The sequence below is a fragment of the Eriocheir sinensis genome, unplaced genomic scaffold, assembly GCF_024679095.1.
Source record: "Eriocheir sinensis breed Jianghai 21 unplaced genomic scaffold, ASM2467909v1 Scaffold110, whole genome shotgun sequence".
In the NCBI taxonomy this organism is placed as follows: Eukaryota; Metazoa; Arthropoda; class Malacostraca; order Decapoda; family Varunidae; genus Eriocheir; species Eriocheir sinensis.
This window is the reverse complement of record NW_026110408.1, coordinates 124880-142942: the sequence shown is the minus strand read 5'-3', so window position 1 is coordinate 142942 and position 18063 is coordinate 124880. Positions and strand designations below refer to the sequence as shown.

General features: G+C 44.1%; 1 protein-coding gene across 3 annotated transcripts; it reads right to left on the bottom strand.

Annotated features, from left to right (window-relative positions):
- Positions 1-219: 219 nt before the first annotated feature.
- LOC126989218 (uncharacterized) lies at positions 220-17837 on the bottom strand. 3 transcript variants are annotated; one of them, XM_050847855.1, is made up of 7 exons: positions 14916-17837; positions 14054-14137; positions 13844-13909; positions 13606-13692; positions 13307-13392; positions 13090-13196; positions 220-3390 (listed from the first exon to the last, which is right to left on the bottom strand). In XM_050847855.1, the coding sequence occupies exons 1-7, from the start codon at positions 14998-15000 to the stop codon at positions 3126-3128; spliced, it is 780 nt and encodes a 259-aa protein (XP_050703812.1). In that variant the 5' UTR covers positions 15001-17837; the 3' UTR covers positions 220-3125. The 3 variants fall into 3 exon arrangements, with proteins under 3 accessions (XP_050703812.1, XP_050703813.1, XP_050703811.1); XM_050847856.1 differs by having other exon boundaries at positions 13606-13671; XM_050847854.1 differs by lacking the exon at positions 220-3390 and having other exon boundaries at positions 11854-13196; positions 13606-13909.
- Positions 17838-18063: the final 226 nt, after the last annotated feature.

Sequence of the window (18063 nt, the reverse complement as noted above, 5' to 3'; positions counted from 1 at the left end):
GGACCACTGATGGTGGGAGCTTATTTCATTTGCGCACTACAACGTTGGTGAAGAAAAATTTGGTGCAGTCTGAATTTACTTGTCTACATTTGAGTTTTGTGCCATTGTTCCTCGTTCGCAAAGTGTCATCGATCATAAACAATTTTGTTCTGTCTACATTCGTGAAACCATTAAGTATTTTAAAACATTCGATCAGTTTACCTCGGAGGCGACGTTTCTCAAGAGAGAACATGCAGGGCCGGCCCAAGCCTCCATGGGGCTCTAAGCGAAATTGTATTTGGGGGCCCCCTAAGTAAATAAACAGGTAGACAATGTTCTTACTGTAAATGTGTCATGTTTAATTTGGTTTAAAAAAAGTGCAACGGCAATGTGGAACAATAAATTGTAATGCAAGATCAATAAAAACAAATAACACTTCCAAATTTCAGCTTTATTAGCTCACAAAAATAATTATAAATTCAATTGTACAAAGACATAAAGAATAAAATAAAATAATGAATAAATACCACACAAATATTTAATGATATAAATGAACAGAGCTACTGTACTGTACCTAAAACAAAGTAACACAAATGGTTTATTTCACCCAGTCTTAAAACCTATGCTTCCTGGCTTTTCTAGAGGCAAAGTAATTTATGACATCTGAATAAGAAATCTGATGGCTAACTTTGCTGTTGATACTTATCACTGCCAGTCCACTAAGCCTTTCTTGTGCCATGGAAGATCTCAAGTAATTCTTTATCAATTTGAGCTTGGAAAAGCTCCTCCGCAGATGCAACCGTCACAGGGAGAGTGCAGGCTATCCTCAGAGCTACCCAAAGATTTGGGTACAACTCACAGATCTCGTTTTGAGAGAGGTAAGTCAGCAGTTCAAATGGGGTCATCTGCGCTTCAGGAAGTTCTGGAAGGTTCTCCAGCTCTGTAGCCAGTGCACTCCCATCAATATCTGACTGTTCTCCGAAAGTTAGTTTGTCGCTGAGAAGCTGACACTGGTTCTTCCTTGTCTGTGCATCAAGCTGCCCAAAGTTAGAAAGCACTCCAAAAATGCTCCTGACCTCACCTAGGGACTGAAAGCGGTCCTCCAAAGACTGGATGGTACAGTCTACCACAGCATTAAAAAAAGAGACTTCCAGCCTCTTCATTGGATCAGTTTCAGGCTCATCAGGCGACTCATAGGCAAAGTGCCTTTTTGTAGTTCGCAGTCTCTTCTGTTTCAGCACAGCTTCAGTGTTCATTTCCTCACATTTCTCTCTTGCTGAGGTCTGTGCATCTTTAAAACCAGTTGCTCTGTAACGGATTAAATTTGCTTTATTTTTTTTAATGATACCTACAGCAACCTCTAGCTGCATGTTGACCGACTGGAGTAGCTTGCTTGTTGTGTTAATCTGGGAGAGAATGTCGTACCAAACCACACAGCAAATTTGAAATCTGAAGGATGCAATTTCTTCGGCAAGTGAGTGTGTCTCAACCTTTATTGTGGGCTCAGTAGTGTAGCGTGGACAATAGAGAAAATATTAAATTAAATAAATAAAAATGAAAGCTACATCCCTTTTTATGACAACCACTAGGGTAGTGAATGGTATGTGGTAGCGTGGTAGTTGTCGAGCGCTGGTCCCGGATGTTAAGGCCTCAGGACAAGTGAACACTCGTTCCGGAGTTTGTGACCAGAAGGGCGTTACTTGTGTGGTTAATTATGGAGGGTGGGAGGATCTCCGTGGGAACCACTTTTGCGACAGCATTAAGAAATTGGATGGTGATAATGTACTATGGAGGGGATGTGTGTATGATTCAGTAATTTCCAATGAGCAGCAAAACAGGCTCCAAATGATAACACTCAGTAAGGTTATATATAAATATGTATTTGGTTTACTTTAAAGGTTAGCGGAGTGCTAATAAAAATATGAAAAAAAAAATGAATGACCGACAGGCTGTAGGCCTCTAAACTAGCTAACTACCGGCACAAGGGAGATTTGGGGAATACACAGAATGCTTAGCTCTGTAGTTGCTGGATGCGGAGGAGGAGGAGCTGGCGTGAGTGTCGGGCTCGGCAGAGGACGTCCACGATGGGAATGGGCGGTCCTGGTGCTGGACAGACGGGCGCCGCTTGATGTAGAGATGGAGCGACTCGGGTGGTATGAAGAGGCGGGCGCCCTTTGATGTAGGGAGCAGCTTGGGGCAGTGGTATTTCGGCCCCCAGGACAGTCGAGGGGCAGGTTACCCCGCCATACAAGTTCCCATCCTGTAGTCCGTCTCACCCCGCAGGCCGTGGGTGGTTTTTCGGGGGGGGGCTGAGTGGAGAGGTGGACACCGCTCTCAACTCCAGCTCCAACTCGCTGCCTTTCCTTGTTAGGGCTGCTGCACGTCTCCTGCTAGCCCGCCTCACACAGCAGGCCGTGGGCGGTGTGTGCGTCCTCCAAGCTTCTGGCTTTCTGCAGTGGTGCTTGCCTCCTCAAGTCTACCCCGCTTCTGGTCTCTTCCTCCTCCTCCTCGCTTACTCATCAGCTTCTCTCCTCCATCACGTGATCTTTTAACCCCGCATTACTGACTCTCTCTCCCTTCCGGAACATTCTTTTACAATCAAACCCCTACCTATCTAACTAACTAGTTATTGGTTTCTTGGAGGGGTTCGAGGCTTTGAGATGAGGGATTTCAGTAACTCGTTCATATATTCGCTCATTCGCTCGCCGTGTTATCTTCTCATAACCTTTTACGCACTTACATTCCTCAGCTACCCATTCACTCTTTCACTCATTCACTCTCACTCACTCACGCTCCCACTCGCTCACACTTACTCACTCTGTCACTCACCGACTTACTCACATTCTCTCGTTCATTCACATTCGCTTACACTTACTCACTGTTACTCACTGACTTACTCACATTCTCGTTCACTCACATTCGGACCGTTACACGGCTCCCTCCTTCCTGAGACTGAAATCCCTTTCTCAAAGTCTCTAACCCATGGGTAACATGTCTAAAAACAATCACATTTCTACACACTCCAAATAAAACATAGTTACATCTTATATAAAACATCCTACTAAACATAAAAAAAATACATTACTAGATTATTTAAGGGTCACAAAAAAATTGGTTTTCAATCGCGGCCAACCATATGTACTACATTATTCCATAATATAGGCACGAGTGCCTTGGGGTCTCATCAGGACCCGGCATCCTGGTAGGGTGTCAGGTGTGTACCTCCCACCTCCTCCTGGCATCCGGGGTTGCGTGGTAGGGCCTTTCCAGCCCCTTTTCCACACCTTCTGCAGGGAGCCCAGGTCGTCCCAGATATTCCTGGTGGGGTTGACGAGGTTCTTCTGGGTCCCCATGCTTCCTCGGGTTTCGCTGACCCTGGATGCGGGAGAGATTTCCCAGTGCCACTCTGCACTGCAACAAAGAGGGTTCATTACTGTCCTGCACCGCACTACTCTGTTCCAGGAGCCTACGTACCTAAACTTCCTCTATTAGCCTTCGGGGCGGCCTTCTTTCCCTCGTGGGACGTTGTTCAACTTCGTCCTCATCACTATCGTCCACCGGTGGTACGAGTACTTCCTCCTGTTCGATGAGGATTTGTTCTTTTCCTACATATGGTTTTATTTTTTCGGCCGCACGTTGTATTTGTGTTCCATTGAAAACATTCTCTAGCACATATGCACTTCCATCCCTAAGTATTTCTTTAACTTTGTACGGACCTAACCACTTCACTCCCAACTTCCGCTGTACCGAGGACTCACCTTGTTCCTTTTTCACCCAGACCAAACTGTTAAGTTCTGCCCTCTGATTAGTTCTCCCTCGATTAGCCTTGTCTCGCCACTTTTGTGCTCTCTCCCTATTAGTTTCTTTAACCACCTCATGCGCGATTTTTATGTCCGCGTCATCATCGTCTTGTGGTAAGGGCGCACTTACACTTCGTGGCGCGTAACGAGAGAACATTAGGTAGAACGGTTGCTCCCCGGTGGTTTCGTGCACTGCCGCGTTTAAGACTGTCTGGCACTGCCCGAGATAGTTTGGCCACCGGTGGGGGTGTCCTCGGCACAACGTAGCTAGGACTGATTTCATTGTTCTGTGCATCCGTTCTGAGATAGAGTTGCCTTGGGGATGGTAAGGAGTGCTGAACACCAACTGGGTGCCCATTCTGGTACATAGGTCTTTGACAATGGTTGCGTGGAACTCGCGTGCATTGTCCGTTAAGAGCACTTTCGGTGCCCCAAAATCTCCTATGTACGTTTGCAAACCCTTCACTACCTCCTCCGCTAACCTTGATCTCATCTTAATAAATTTTACATACCTAGAGTAGTGATCTATAAGCGTCAGGACATATCGATGTCCGCTGTTGCTCGTGTGCATATCTGTGATGTCCATACTAATTCTCTCAAGGGGTTTATTACATGGTGGAAGCTCTTGCCATTGCATTTGAAGGCCCCTAGCAGTTTTGAGTTGCTGACAAGTTATACATTCTTTAATATGCTTTCTCATATCTGCTCTCAAGTTGGGCCAGTAAAAATAGTCTTCTGCCTTGAGGGCAGATTTGAGAAAACCTAAATGACCCGACTCTCTCTCATGTGCAAAACTTAGAGCCTGCCGCCTTAATTCATTTGGTATTACCAGGGTGTACAATATGGTGTTGTCTTTCTTCCTGCGGGTGGAGTATAATATTTCATCCTCGATGTTAAATTGTGCGAGGGTTGCTCTAGGGTATTTTGAGCGTGGGATACATCCTCCCTCTAAATACTGTCTCATCTCCCTCCACCTTGGTTCCTGCATTTGCAGCTGGCTAAACTCTTCTCTTGTTTTCCCCAGAAATAACTCACTTTGGCCGTCCCAAGGTCTTATAGGTCTTACTGGGCGACTTAATTGGTCAGCCACCACGTTCTTTTTCCCTGATCTGTAATCAATTGAAAAATGGTAATCCCTCATTTCTAAAATCCACCGATTCATGCGGGGTGATTTAATTTTTTGCCTAAAAATGGAGACTAGCGGTTGGTGATCTGTCCGCACAAATACCTTCGTGCCCCACAGGAAATGGTGGAACTGGCGACATGCCAATACTATAGCTAAGGCTTCCCTGTCGGTGGTTGAATACCTCATTTCTGCCGGACGAAGCTTTTTGGAAAAATAACCGATGACCCTGGGTAAATTATTATCATCGATTTGCATTAGCACAGCACCCACATGGGTGAGGCTGGCATCTGTTTCTAGGATGAAGCTTCTTGACATATCTGCCCGTCCTAGGATGGGGGCTGCTATTAATTTCCCTTTCAGAGTCTCGAAAGCCTGCTGACACTCTGTTGACCATTCGAATTGTAATCCCTTTTGGGTTAAGTTAGTTAAGGGGGCGGCTAGTTTCGAGAATTGCCCAATGTGTCGTCTGTAAAATGAACACATTCCCAGGAATCTGCGGGTGTCTTTAACGGTTGTTGGGGCTTTCATTTTCGATGTTTTTAGGGTCCGGTCGATATCCTTCCCGAGAGACTACATGCCCTAAGAATTTGACTTCCTTTTGCCCAATGTTACATTTTGATAGGTTCAACTTGATTCCTACCCCTTCCATGTGCTCGAAGGTCTCATGGAGTCTACTGAGAAGGGTATTAAAGTCAGGTGCACTTATGATCACGTCGTCTAAGTAAGTCTTTATCCATTCCGCCTTTAAGAGGGGTGCAAGGGCGGTTTGTAACTGTCTACTAAAAATAGCTGGGGAACAAGACAAGCCAAAGGGTAACCTTTTAAATCGGTATAGATTAATCCCCTCAGTAAATGTGGTTAAATCCCGGCTTGGTTCATCTAAAAGCACTTGATAGTATGCATCTTTCATATCTAAGGTGGCATAGTATTGCTGTCCCGACACTCTCTCTACTAGTTCCTCAAGTTTTGGTAGAGGGTGTATGTCTACTGCTAAATGGGTGTTAACCTTGCGGTAATCTTGGCACATTCTTTTCTCGCCGGACGGTTTACTAACCAGAACTATTGGTGACAACCAGGCGGCGGTAGATGGTTCTATTATGTCTCTCTGCGCTAGGTCCTCTATAATCTCTGCTATCAGCTCCTTTGCTTTTTCTGGGTATCTATAAGTGGGGGCCCTGCATGGTACGGGATTCTCGACATTAATGTGGGCTGGGGGCGCTGTTATCAAGCCTAACTCATTTTTGTCTACCATAAATAACAACTCGTGGCGTCGTATTATTTGGAATAATTTCTGTTTCTGCTCTTCATCTAAGTGAGTCCAATCTCTTTCGCTTAATATGGAGTTTAATTTGTCTCCTCTGGACATTTTCCCTAGGACCGCGTCATTTTCGGGCCCCATCGACTCACTGATCGTGGTTTTTAAGCATTTTGCCTCCGGAAACTCTTCAAGGTTACTGTTGATTATTTCATAACGTGCCAGGAATACCCCTTGATGTAGTGTTTGGTCTAATTTACTATTATTGATCATTGGGAGGAAGATGGTTTTTTCCTCGGTTACCTCCGTAATGAGAGGCAACCCTCCTTGCACGTTCTTATGTTCCGGGTCAACCACCAGGGTAGTACCAGGTGCTTCATCCACTTTGATCTCCCTCATAGCAGCACTGAAAGGTGGTAATTTTAATTTTGCTCTTAGTCTCACGAAAGCTTTGGCCGGGGAAGATTTGTGGGTGGCAATGGATTGGATCTTTATGTGCGTCACCTTCCCGTAGCGATGTTCATGATATTTAAGTGGGTAGGTGACATTATTCCACATAATTTTCTTGTTTCGGTGGTCAAGGGTTAGGGTTATTCTTCCCAGGGCATTCATGCCCAACAACAAGGCTGGTTCTAAGTAATTATCGGGTACGATGGCTAGGGGTACCTCTAAAGGTTGGTTGTCACCAACTATGATGGAGGTAGTGGTTTGCCCTAGGATTCTGAGTTTCTTCCCTGTGATACCCTGTAATTGCGGGATGGTTTTTCCTGTAACTACCTTGAGATTGAGTTGTTGCACCACACTTTCTTTGATTAGTGACATTTCGCTACCAGTGTCGAGCAGGGCCTCTAGCATATGGCTTTTGATGTTGACTGTGATTATTGGGGACCTAGCTTGCGCCAGTCACCGTGTCTGAAAGGTCTTCCTCCCTGGACAACCAGGGTACCCTCTTCGGCAGTTCATCCTCAAACAATCAAAACACGAACCGGGAAGCGGATTCTTAAAACATGACTGCACGTCGTGTGTTGTGGACCTACAATACGGGCAGTACACGGATGTCCTTCTCTCTCGAGGTTGTTTCTTTTGCTCTTCCCACCGCTCTAGTCTGCGCTCGATTCGATCGAGATAGGAGGCTAAGGCGGTAGGTTCGGCCAAGGATTCAGCCTTCGGGGATGTTACTGGTGATGCTCCCGTGCTTGATGCACCAGCTGAAGGAGCGTCGTCCTTCACCATAAAGACACTGTCCTTTTTTCTTGCTAGGGCTACTAGTCGTTCCACCTCTAGTTTTTCCATAAAGGTGTCGAGGGGCACGTGATTATCCATATATATTTCTAGCCTGTCTCTACTATCTCGAGGCATTCCCTTTAGCAACTTTGTTTTTATCAACTTTTCCCTCTTTGGCACTTCTCCTGGATTTGATTTTTACCTCCAGGAGTGCGAATTTGCATTTAAGTTGGGTGACAAATTCGGTCGCGTCTTCCTCATATGAGTATTTGAGGTCATTTAAGGCGTCGAATACCTTTCCTTTACTTTGATCCGTTAGTTCTTTGATCAGTGATGTCTTGAATTCTTCCCACTCCACCACGGGGCCATGCTTCAGAGTGCTTTGAATGTAAACGGCTAATTCCGCGTCTACCCGACTCAAGGCTATTCTTTTTCTGTCTTCCCCCCGTGGGGTGCATTGTTCTATCTGGGAAAGGAATACCTCTAATCTGCCTCCTTCTTCTACTCCCTTCAGGTGTCTTCTCTCAAGGATGGGTATGTCCCTTGGTTTAAGTAGTGGTTTGGTAGGCGAGTCTTCTTGGCTTCTACGTAATCGGTCCACTAATTCTAACATTGAGGTTTTTAGAAAATCTACTTCTTCCTCGAGTTCTTCCATTTTCACGGTGTCACCCGCTTGTGGCTCTTTCTTTGACTGTGTTTGTACCCTAGGGTCTTCCTGGTCAGTGTCAGTACGCTGTTGGTCTGGGCAGTGTTCACTTTCCCATGGACCCAGCAAGTCAGCTATCTCTTCCTTTACAGTTTCCTCCATTGTGTCAAAATTTCCTATGTTCCCTCAGTATCAATATTTACAGTTTACTCTACTAAAGAGAAGAGAACAATCAAAGCAAACTAATAAAACAAATATATAAAACCCATAAACTCAAACGAAACTACCTTCGAACACATGAGCAAGGGAGGTTAAGCACTTGTTTGTTAGTGATAATTACCGCGCCATTGCAGACTACCACTTTCCATTACTCTGCGAGAGACTCTTACCACGCGCTCGCTCCTTCCACCTCTCCCCTTTCCTCCTCATATACTGCTTGAATGCAGTTACGGAATTTACTGTCTACATACTCCTCCTTAGCCTCTCTTTCAAAGTGTACTCCATCATCTCCTAGTGCCTCCCAGAAGGGGGCTGCTCCGAAATCAAGGAACCTCCTCTTCCCCTTTGCCTTTTTGTACATTCGCCGATTAATGGCGTTACGCTGCCTCTCGTATTCATCCTGGGGCATCCAAAATCTCCTCTGTCTCTCTGTCCACCTCGGTTCTACATTGACAATCCTCACTATCGCTTCACAGTTGTTTTCAATCTCTTGGGCGATGTTCAAAATGTCATTACTAATTTCACTATGCGTACTATCCGCTGTAATATCATTGCTCCCTAGCCACAAGATGACTAACTCGTATTTGTTCTCCAAGACAGGGGCCAATCTATCGTCTTCAAAGAAATTACCGGCTTTTCCTCCCGGGGCACGAAAAATATCTACCTGAATGTCCTGCTCCTCTACCTCCAATTCCCTTTGAATATGACTATGCCCTACAAGTGCTACTCTAAACATGTTCTCTGGTGTTATGAGCACCGAGAGAGAAAAAACAAGTAAATGCAAAGACACACACAAAAAAAAATGTTAAGACTGCAAAGCAATAGGGCGACCAACAATCAATCAACAGAAAAAAAACAAAAAAAAAAAATAATTATACTGTCTAGTTAACTCTGCTTCAACAAGGGGGGGGGGAATGGTTCACAGGGAAATCCCACCGCAAAAGCCACCATATGTAGCGTGGAAAATAGAGAAAAAAAAATAATAAATTAAATATTTAAATGAATAAAGCTACATCCCTTGATGTGACAACCACTAGGGTAGTGAATGGTATGTGGTAGCGTGGTAGTTGTCGAGCGCTGGTCCCGGATGTTAAGGCCTCAGGACAAGTGAACACTCGTTCCGAAGTTTGTGACCAGAAGGGCGTTACTTGTGTGGTTAATTATGGAGGATGGGAGGATTTCCGTGGGAACCACTTTTGAGACAGCATTAAGAAATTGGATGGTGATAATGTACTATGGAGGGGATGTGTGTATGGTTCAGTAATTTCCAATGAGCAGCAAAACAGGCTCCAAATGATAACACTCAGTAAGGTTATATATAAATATGTATTTGGTTTACTTTAAAGGTTAGCGGAGTGCTAATAAAAATATGAAAAAAAAAATGAATGACCGACAGGCTGTAGGCCTCTAAACTAGCTAACTACCGGCACAAGGGAGATTTGGGGAATACACAGAATGCTTAGCTCTGTCGTTGCTGGATGTGGAGGAGGAGGAGCTGGCGTGAGTGTCGGGCTCGGCAGAGGACGTCCACGATGGGAATGGGCGGTCCTGGTGCTGGACAGACGGGCGCCGCTTGATGTAGAGATGGAGCGACTCGGGTGGTATGAAGAGGCGGGCGCCCTTTGATGTAGGGAGCAGCTTGGGGCAGTGGTATTTCGGCCCCCAGGACAGTCGAGGGGCAGGTTACCCCGCCATACAAGTTCCCATCCTGTAGTCCGTCTCACCCCGCAGGCCGTGGGTGGTTTTTCGGGGGGGGGCTGAGTGGAGAGGTGGACACCGCTCTCAACTCCAACTCCAACTCGCTGCCTTTCCTTGCTAGGGCTGCTGCACGTCTCCTGCTAGCCCGCCTCACACAGCAGGCCGTGGGCGGTGTGTGCGTCCTCCAAGCTTCTGGCTTTCTGCAGTGGTGCTTGCCTCCTCAAGTCTACCCCGCTTCTCGTCCTTCCTCCTCACTGACTCGTGGGTCTCCTTGCCCTCGCCTTCTCGCCTCTGCTCCTCGCTAAGCTCCTCCCCCTTCTTCACCTGACTCCCTCTCGGCATTACAATCAAACCCTACCTAACTAACTAGTTATTGGTTTCTTAGAGGGGTTCGAGGCTCTGAGATGAGGGATTTCAGTAACTCGTTCATCTATTCGCTCATTCGCTCGCCGTGTTATCTTCTCATAACCTTTTACGCACTTACATTCCTCAGTACCCATTCACTCTTTCACTCATTCACTCATTCACGCTCCCACTCGCTCACACTTACTCACTCTGTCACCGACTTACTCACATTATCTCATTCATTCATGCACTCGCTTACACTTACTCGGTTACTCACTGACTTACTCACATTCTCTCGTTCACTCACATTCGGACCGTTACAGTAGCATTCTCCCTGACCTCTAGCAAAGCTTCTCTCACCTTGTCTGCTTGGTAGCGTAATGGCTTTATGCTGTTCACCCGACTTTCCCACCGTGTATCACTCCAAGACTTGAGTGTGATGTTCACATGTTTCTTCAAGATGGTCCACCTTTGAGGGGAACCTGAGAAAAGTTTGTAGATTTTCTCCACATTTCCAAAAAAACATGTAGCATCCATGGACACTTTAGCAGCATCGGAGACAACTAGATTCAGGCTATGTGCTCCACAAGGCACATAAAAAGCACGTGGATTTTTTCTTAAAAGCCTTGCCTGCACGCCTTTATTTGCGCCTTTCATATTGGCGCCATTGTCATAAGATTGTCCCCTACAATCCTCAAAGGGGATGTTCAGCTCTTCCAGTTTTTGTAAAATTAGTGCAGACAAGCCTTGACCAGTAGATTCCGGAGCTATAACAAACCCCAAGAAGTGCTCCTTGATATCTGGTGTTTTTGTGAGACTCACTAAGCGCACAACAACAGACATCTGTTCTTGATGGCTCATATCTGGAGTGCAATCCAGTATGATTTACATAGATTTACATAGAAAATCAGACCACACAGACCCCATGGTCCAGACTTGGTGGTCTGTCCTTAAACCTAAGTGATTTTACATTAATCAGAAGACTCCAAAACGTTGCATTTCTACTCTAGTTGATATTAAGTTGAAGGAAGTGACGGTCGAGCTTATTTTTGAAGGAGTCAATCGTGTTACACTGGACCACTGATGATGGGAGCTTATTCCATTCTCGCACTACAACGTTGGTGAAGAAAAATTTGGTGCAGTCTGAATTTACTTGTCTACATCTGAGTTTTACGCCATTGTTCCTCGTGCGCAAAGTGTCATCGATCATAAACAATGTTGATCTGTCTACATTCGTGAAACCATTAAGTATTTTAAAACATTCGATCAGTTTTCCTCGGAGGCGACGTTTCTCAAGAGAGAACATGTTAAGGGTAGAAAGCCTTTCTTCGTAGGATTTGTTGCGCAAGGAAGGGATAATTTTCGTTGCCCGACGCTGAACACCTTCTAATTTAGCAATATCCTTTGCATGGTGGGGAGACCAAAACTGTACCGCATATTCCAAGTGGGGTCTGACTAAACTGTTGTAGAGCGGAGTATTACATCTTTATTCTTAAATAAAAGTTTCTTTTAATGAAGCCCAACATTCTGTTCGCTTTATTTGCTGCATCGATGCATTGCTGTGAGAATTTGAGGTTTGACGCGATTTTGACCCCAAGTCCTTGACGCATTGAACGCTTTTGAGTTTAACGCCGCGCATTTCGTAATCAAACTTTTTATTCCTCGTTCCAACTTGAAGGACCTGGCACTTGTCTACGTTAAAGGGCATCTCCCATCTATCCGACCAAGCTGAAATTTTGTGCAAATCCTCTTGGAGGCTTTGCCTGTCTTCGTCAGTGAGAACCGAGTTACCAATCTTTGTGTCGTCTGCAAATTTACTAATGCGGTTATTGAGTCCAACATCCACGTCGTTGATGTAAATAATGAAGAGCACTGGGCCAAGAACCGAGCCCTGAGGGACGCCACTAGTGACAGGCGCCCACTCTGAGTTAAATCCGTCAATCACTACTCTTTGTTGTCTGTTGCTCAACCAATTCGCGATCCATTGGTTTACCTGACCGTCAATACCTATTTGTTTTAATTTGTAAAGTAATTTATGATGCGGGACTTTATCAAACGCTTTCTGGAAATCAAGATAGACTACGTCCAGTGATTTGGTTACGTCATAAACAGTGAAGAGGTCGTTATAAAAGGTTAATAGATTTGATAGGCAGGATCTTTTGTTTCGGAAGCCATGTTGTGAGTCCCCAATTAATGAGTGGCTTTCAAGGTAACTCACAATTTTGTCTCTAATTATGCCCTCAAGTAGCTTACCTACAACCGAAGTTAGACTAATGGGCCTGTAATTTAGCAAACAGTTCAACTTCTTTCAGAAAGTTCCCATTGTCGTCTTTGTGTAAAGTGTCAGAAGATCCCCTCAGAGCCAGGTTTCTTTCTGCCAGTGACTGGATAATACTGATTAAGCGTGTGAGAACATCTCTCCAGCGATTTTTTCTGCCTCGAGGAGGCCCATTTCTGTTTCATCAATCGTTTTTCCCTTGGAAAGACGCAAGCTAAACTCCTTCCATTTGACCATATTACTACAATGATCTTCAGACTTTTCATGCTGTTTGAGGAGTGCGCCTATGTTTACCCAATCCTGCTGTCCATCAGTTGCCAATTTTATGGACTTCTTAGAAAATAGTTTGCAGCAAAAGCAGTAGACTGCATCTTTACTTCTTGAATAAGTCAGCCAGCTACGCTTCACTTTTTCCCCATTAACTAATTGTCTGTTGGTATAATGATAATGGAAACTTCGGCCATCATATCTTTTAGGGAATGAAAAGCTCTCCTTAATAGGCAGTGGCCCCATGATCACCTGCTCAGTCCGGTCTGAATCTGACAGAAAAGAAGGCCACTCAGCTGGGTCCACTGGTGGAGCTGATGATGATCCGTGGTGAGAAGTGGACGTTGTGGTGGAGGTTGCTGAGGAAGTGAGCAAAGAAAAACAATAAGTAATACTGACTACTAATGGACATAATTATTGATCTCAGAATCATCAGAATGTTCTGCAATACAATCAGCAATTAACTTACCAGGTAGATCATCTGTAGTTGCAGACACAGAGGGGACAGTGGGCACACAAGCTGGGGTGTGAGCTCTGTAGAGGATGTAGATGGACCTAAGATACAAAACAGCAACAAAAGCTTGCCATCAATGCCATGTTAGGTGTCATATTACTCTTGGAAATGATATTGCTTATTTTTCTATTAAAAGTTTTAAAAATCCCTACAGGTGTTATAAAATAAAGCTCTCTAGTCTCTGCCAATGGAACAATTAAGATTTGCTGCAGAAATTTTATAATTATATAACGGGTGATTTGCTGTTAACTTACCAGGTAGATCGTCTGTAGTTGCAGACACAGAGGGGACAGTGGGCACACAAGATGGGGGTGTGAGCTCTGTAGAGGATGTAGATGGACCTAAGATACAAAACATTGAAAACAACAACAAAAGGTTGCCATGTTAGAGGCAATAAATAATACTTGACAATGTTGTTGCTTACTTTAAAACTTAACAATAAAACTTTATGAGAATTCAACAATTGTAAATGGTGTTTTGCTGTTAACTTACCAGGTAGATCATCCGTGGTTGCAGACACGGAGGGGACATTGGGCACACAAGATGGGGGTGCAAGCTCTGTAGAGGATGGAGATGGAGAACTTAGAAGAAGAAGAAAAACATACACATTGATGAGATATTTGACTAAATTAATTTCCCTTGTGTAATTCTTACACTTAGAAATTAAATATAGGCTACTGTATGATGACCGTCTTCCCTTACCTGATGGATTGCATACAGTTGAGCCTGAGGATGCTGACTGCCACTGGGCTGCTTCTGTGCCTCCAAAATACTTTAACAGTGCTCCTGCGATGTTTAACAGAGCTTATGAGTTGACATAAAGGGTCTTTTCCGTTTGGCGTACAGCGCTAAAAGTAATTTTAATATAGATTTTTTTTATGTATTTTTGTCCGTAGAATCCGAATATCACAATATTTTTTTTTGAGAAATTAATAGTTTTTGAGTTATTTGCCTTTAAAGTTATTTTCTTCCTATCTATTACTGAAGGAATTCAAACTTTTAAAAAAAAGTCGTAATATTCAGTATTATATACACCTGTAGAAAACATAAGCTTAGGTTAGGTTAGGTTAGGTTAGGTTAGGTTAGGTTAGGTTAGGTTAGGTTAGGTTAGGTTAGGAGTTAGGTTAGGTTAGGTTAGGTTAGGGGTTAGGTTAGGTTAGGTTAGGTTATTTTGTAAGTTTTGTAAGTTTATTCTCCATGATTTCACTCTGAAAATACAGAAATATGTATTAGATAGGAAGAAAATAACTTCAAAGGAAAATAACTTAAAAAACTATATTAAAATTAATTTTAGCGCTGTACGCCAAACGGAAAAGATCCGACATAAAAATATGTTCACAACTCAGTCAAAGTTAAATCTACACAAATATAAGCATGATAGCATTATTTAGGTTACTGTTACAAGATAAATTCTCTCATTTTTAACTAGCTAGCTAGTTGCTATTAGCGGATAAATTATCTCGTTTTTACCTAGCTAGCTAATTTGCTGTTAGTGGCTAGGCTACACAAATCTCTTGATAAACATTAGCCTACCAAACCAAAGCAAGTAATTAAACAAACATACCTTTATCTCGACATTTTTTCTCCTCTTCCTCTTTCTTCCTTTTTCTTTTCTCTGCCCCTGAGGGATATGTCCTTTTTTGTGACATCGTTAGCCTAACAACCTATGTTAAGGATGCGCAGGGCACACTGCATGTCGGGAACCGTCAGTTGCACGTGTTTGTTGTTGTTTTTCTGGGCAGGAAGCGCCGGTGCAGCGAAGCCTTATAGTCCGGTGGGCGGTGGCTTAGCGAAAAAAAAAGTGACACGCTGGATTAAAGCAACAAACTTTGCACACTGGTTGTTTGGGTCCCATGGAAGAATATTAGAGGGTGGTGCCACCACCAGCACTCTATTGAAATTGTCTCTTTGTACAATAATATATCTTTGATCATATAGAAATCACTATTTATACATGGGCGAAAAATAACAAATAGGCTACAATATATTTTTTATTGCTCTTGGGGGCCCCCTTGTGGCCTCGGGGCCCTAAGCCACCGCTTACTTCGCTTATGCGTCGGGCCGGCCCTGAGAACATGTTAAGGGTGGAAAGCTTTTCTTCGTAGGATTTGTTGCGCAAGGAAGGGATCATTTTTGTTGCTCGACGCTGAACACCTTCTAGTTTAGCAATGTCCTTTGCATGGTGGGGAGACCAAAACTGTACCGCATATTCCAAGTGGGGTCTGACTAAACTATTGTAGAGCGGAAGTATTACATTTTTATTCTTGAATAAAAAGTTTCTTTTAATGAAGCCCAACATTCTGTTCGGCTGCATCGATGCACTGATGTGAGAATTTGAGGTTAGACGCGATTTTAATCCCCAGGTCCTTAACGCATTGAACGCTTTTGAGTTTAACGCCGCGTATTTCGTAATCAAACTTCTTATTTTTTGTTCCAACTTGAAGGACCAGGCACTTGTCTACGTTACAGGGCATCTCCCATTTATCCGACCAAGCTGAAATTTTGTGCAAATCCTCTTGGAGGCTTTGCCTGTCTTCGTCAGTGAGAGTCGAGTTACCAATCTTTGTGTCGTCTGCATATTTACTAATGCGATTATTGAGTCCAACATCCACGTCGTTGATGTAAATAATGAAGAGCACTGGGCCAAGAACCGAGCCCTGAGGGACGCCACTAGTGACCGGCGCCCACTCTGAGTTAAATCCGTCAATCACAACTCTTTGTTGTCTGTTTTTTTTTTTTTTTTTTTTTTAGCGTTGTTGCCTATTGCGCCGGTAGGCATCTTCCCGGTGGGGCCTGATGGTCGGCCCAAGGCTTCTTCCAGGTGGGGCCTGATGGTCGGCCCAGCCCGTTCTGGCGCAGGCGAGTGTTTATAGTGGCGCCATCTTGCATTGGCTCATGCTGCCCCCCGGAACTCGTTCTTGATTCGCTTGGACGGCTTCCTCTAGAGTCCGGGTTGATGGGTGGTCTTCAGGACAGCATGTGGGTAGTTTTAAGCCACTCGGCGGTGACTGAAAAATCCGAGTGGTAGCGTGAGGATTCGAACCCGCGTCGTCCATCACGCGGCGAATGTGGGTCCAGTACGCTATCACTTCGGCCACCGCCACCAATTCGCGATCCATTGGTTTACTTGACCGTCAGTGCCTATTTGCTTTAATTTATAAAGTAATTTATGATGTGGGACTTTATCAAACGCTTTCTGGAAATCAAGATAGACTACGTCCACTGATTTGGTTACGTCATAAATTGAGAAGAGATCGTTATAAAAGGTCAGTAGGTTTGACAGGCAGGATCTTTTGTTACGGAAGCCATGTTGTGAATCCCCAATTAATGAGTGGCTTTCGAGGTAACTCACAATTTTGTCTAATTATGCTCTCGAGTAGCTTACCTACAATTGAAGTTAGACTAATGGGTCGGTAGTTACCTGGTATTTTTTGTCTCCTTTCTGAAAAATCGGTGTCACGTCAGCCTTTTTCCAATCCGAAGGGACGATGCCTTGTCGCAAGGACATATTGAATACGGTAGTGAGGGAGGAGAGTATTTCGCTCTTTGTTTCTTTAAGCAGTATGGGATATACTTTGTCGGGTCCGGGACTTTTATTTGTTTTAAGTGAATGGAGAGCTTTAAGGACTTCATCGGTTGTTATTTCAAAATTAGGCAATGCATGCTCGAGATTTACAATAGTACTGGTGTTGGTGGTAGCGAGAGGAAGACTTAGTATTAAACACCGAGGAAAAGTAATTGTTTAAGAGGTTTGCAATGTGTTGGCTGTCAGTCACTAGTGCACCGTCCCTGTTTGTTAAAGGTCCAATACCACTTTTGATCGCCTTTCTGTTGTTTACGTACCTGAAGAAAGATTTCGGATTATTTTTACAGTAGGCTGCAATATTTTCTTCATATCTACGCTTTGCCTGACCTACTAGTCTTTTTACTCGTCGCCTGGCATCATTATAAAGTCTAATGTTTTCGGGCGTGCTTTGTTCTTTCTTTAACCTGTAAAACAATTTTCTCTCATTGACTGATTGTTTAATTTCGCTATTAAACCAAGGTGGGCTTTTATTAGTGTTAATTCGCTTCTCGCACAAGGGGACGAATGTGTTCTGCTGAGTGAGTAAGTGATTTTTAAAGCTTAGCCAGGCTTCCTCTACGTTGCCGTCATCCGATAGTTGTATTTCTGTTAGTTTTTGTCGGATTTCTACGAAGTTAGCTCTTTTGAAATTGGGCACCTTTACTTTATTTTCAGTCACTGATGATTGAGCTCTAATGTCGACGCGCACTAATTTATGATCGCAAGAACCGAGGTGTTCTCCTACCGTGACATTACTGACTAGGTTATCTTGGGTCGTTATAACAAGGTCGAGTACATTATTTTGTCGAGTTGGCTCAGAAACCATTTGGCTTAGATAATTTTCTTCTAGAAATTCGATCATTCTATGTGACTCGCCTTCTGTACCTGACAGTGTCGCCCAGTCGATATGGGTGAGGTTAAAGTCTCATAATATCAGAGAGAGAATGTGTGAGGAGGAATTAAGAGAGAGAGAGAGAGAGAGGCAACCAAGGTGGGGTTAAAACGTGGCAACGCTGTACTGCCGCTTATTCCCTAGAGGCCTACGTCACAGCCGCACGTTTGAGCTGGTAGTAGTATAGGCTATGAGACCACAACCTCTAGAGCCCCGTCAGTAGTAGTCGCTATCCGGTGTTGTTTTTGGTTGTCG

Coding starts and splice junctions, on each gene's coding strand:
- LOC126989218 (XM_050847854.1), bottom strand. CDS start 15,000: ATGTCACAAAAAAGGACATATCCCTCAGGGGCAGAGAAAAGAAAAAGG. Junction 14,138..14,915: donor GAAAAAATGTCGAGATAAAG/GTATGTTTGTTT, acceptor TAAACATCGCAG/GAGCACTGTTAAAGTATTTT. Junction 13,393..13,605: donor AACTACAGACGATCTACCTG/GTAAGTTAACAG, acceptor TTTGTATCTTAG/GTCCATCTACATCCTCTACA.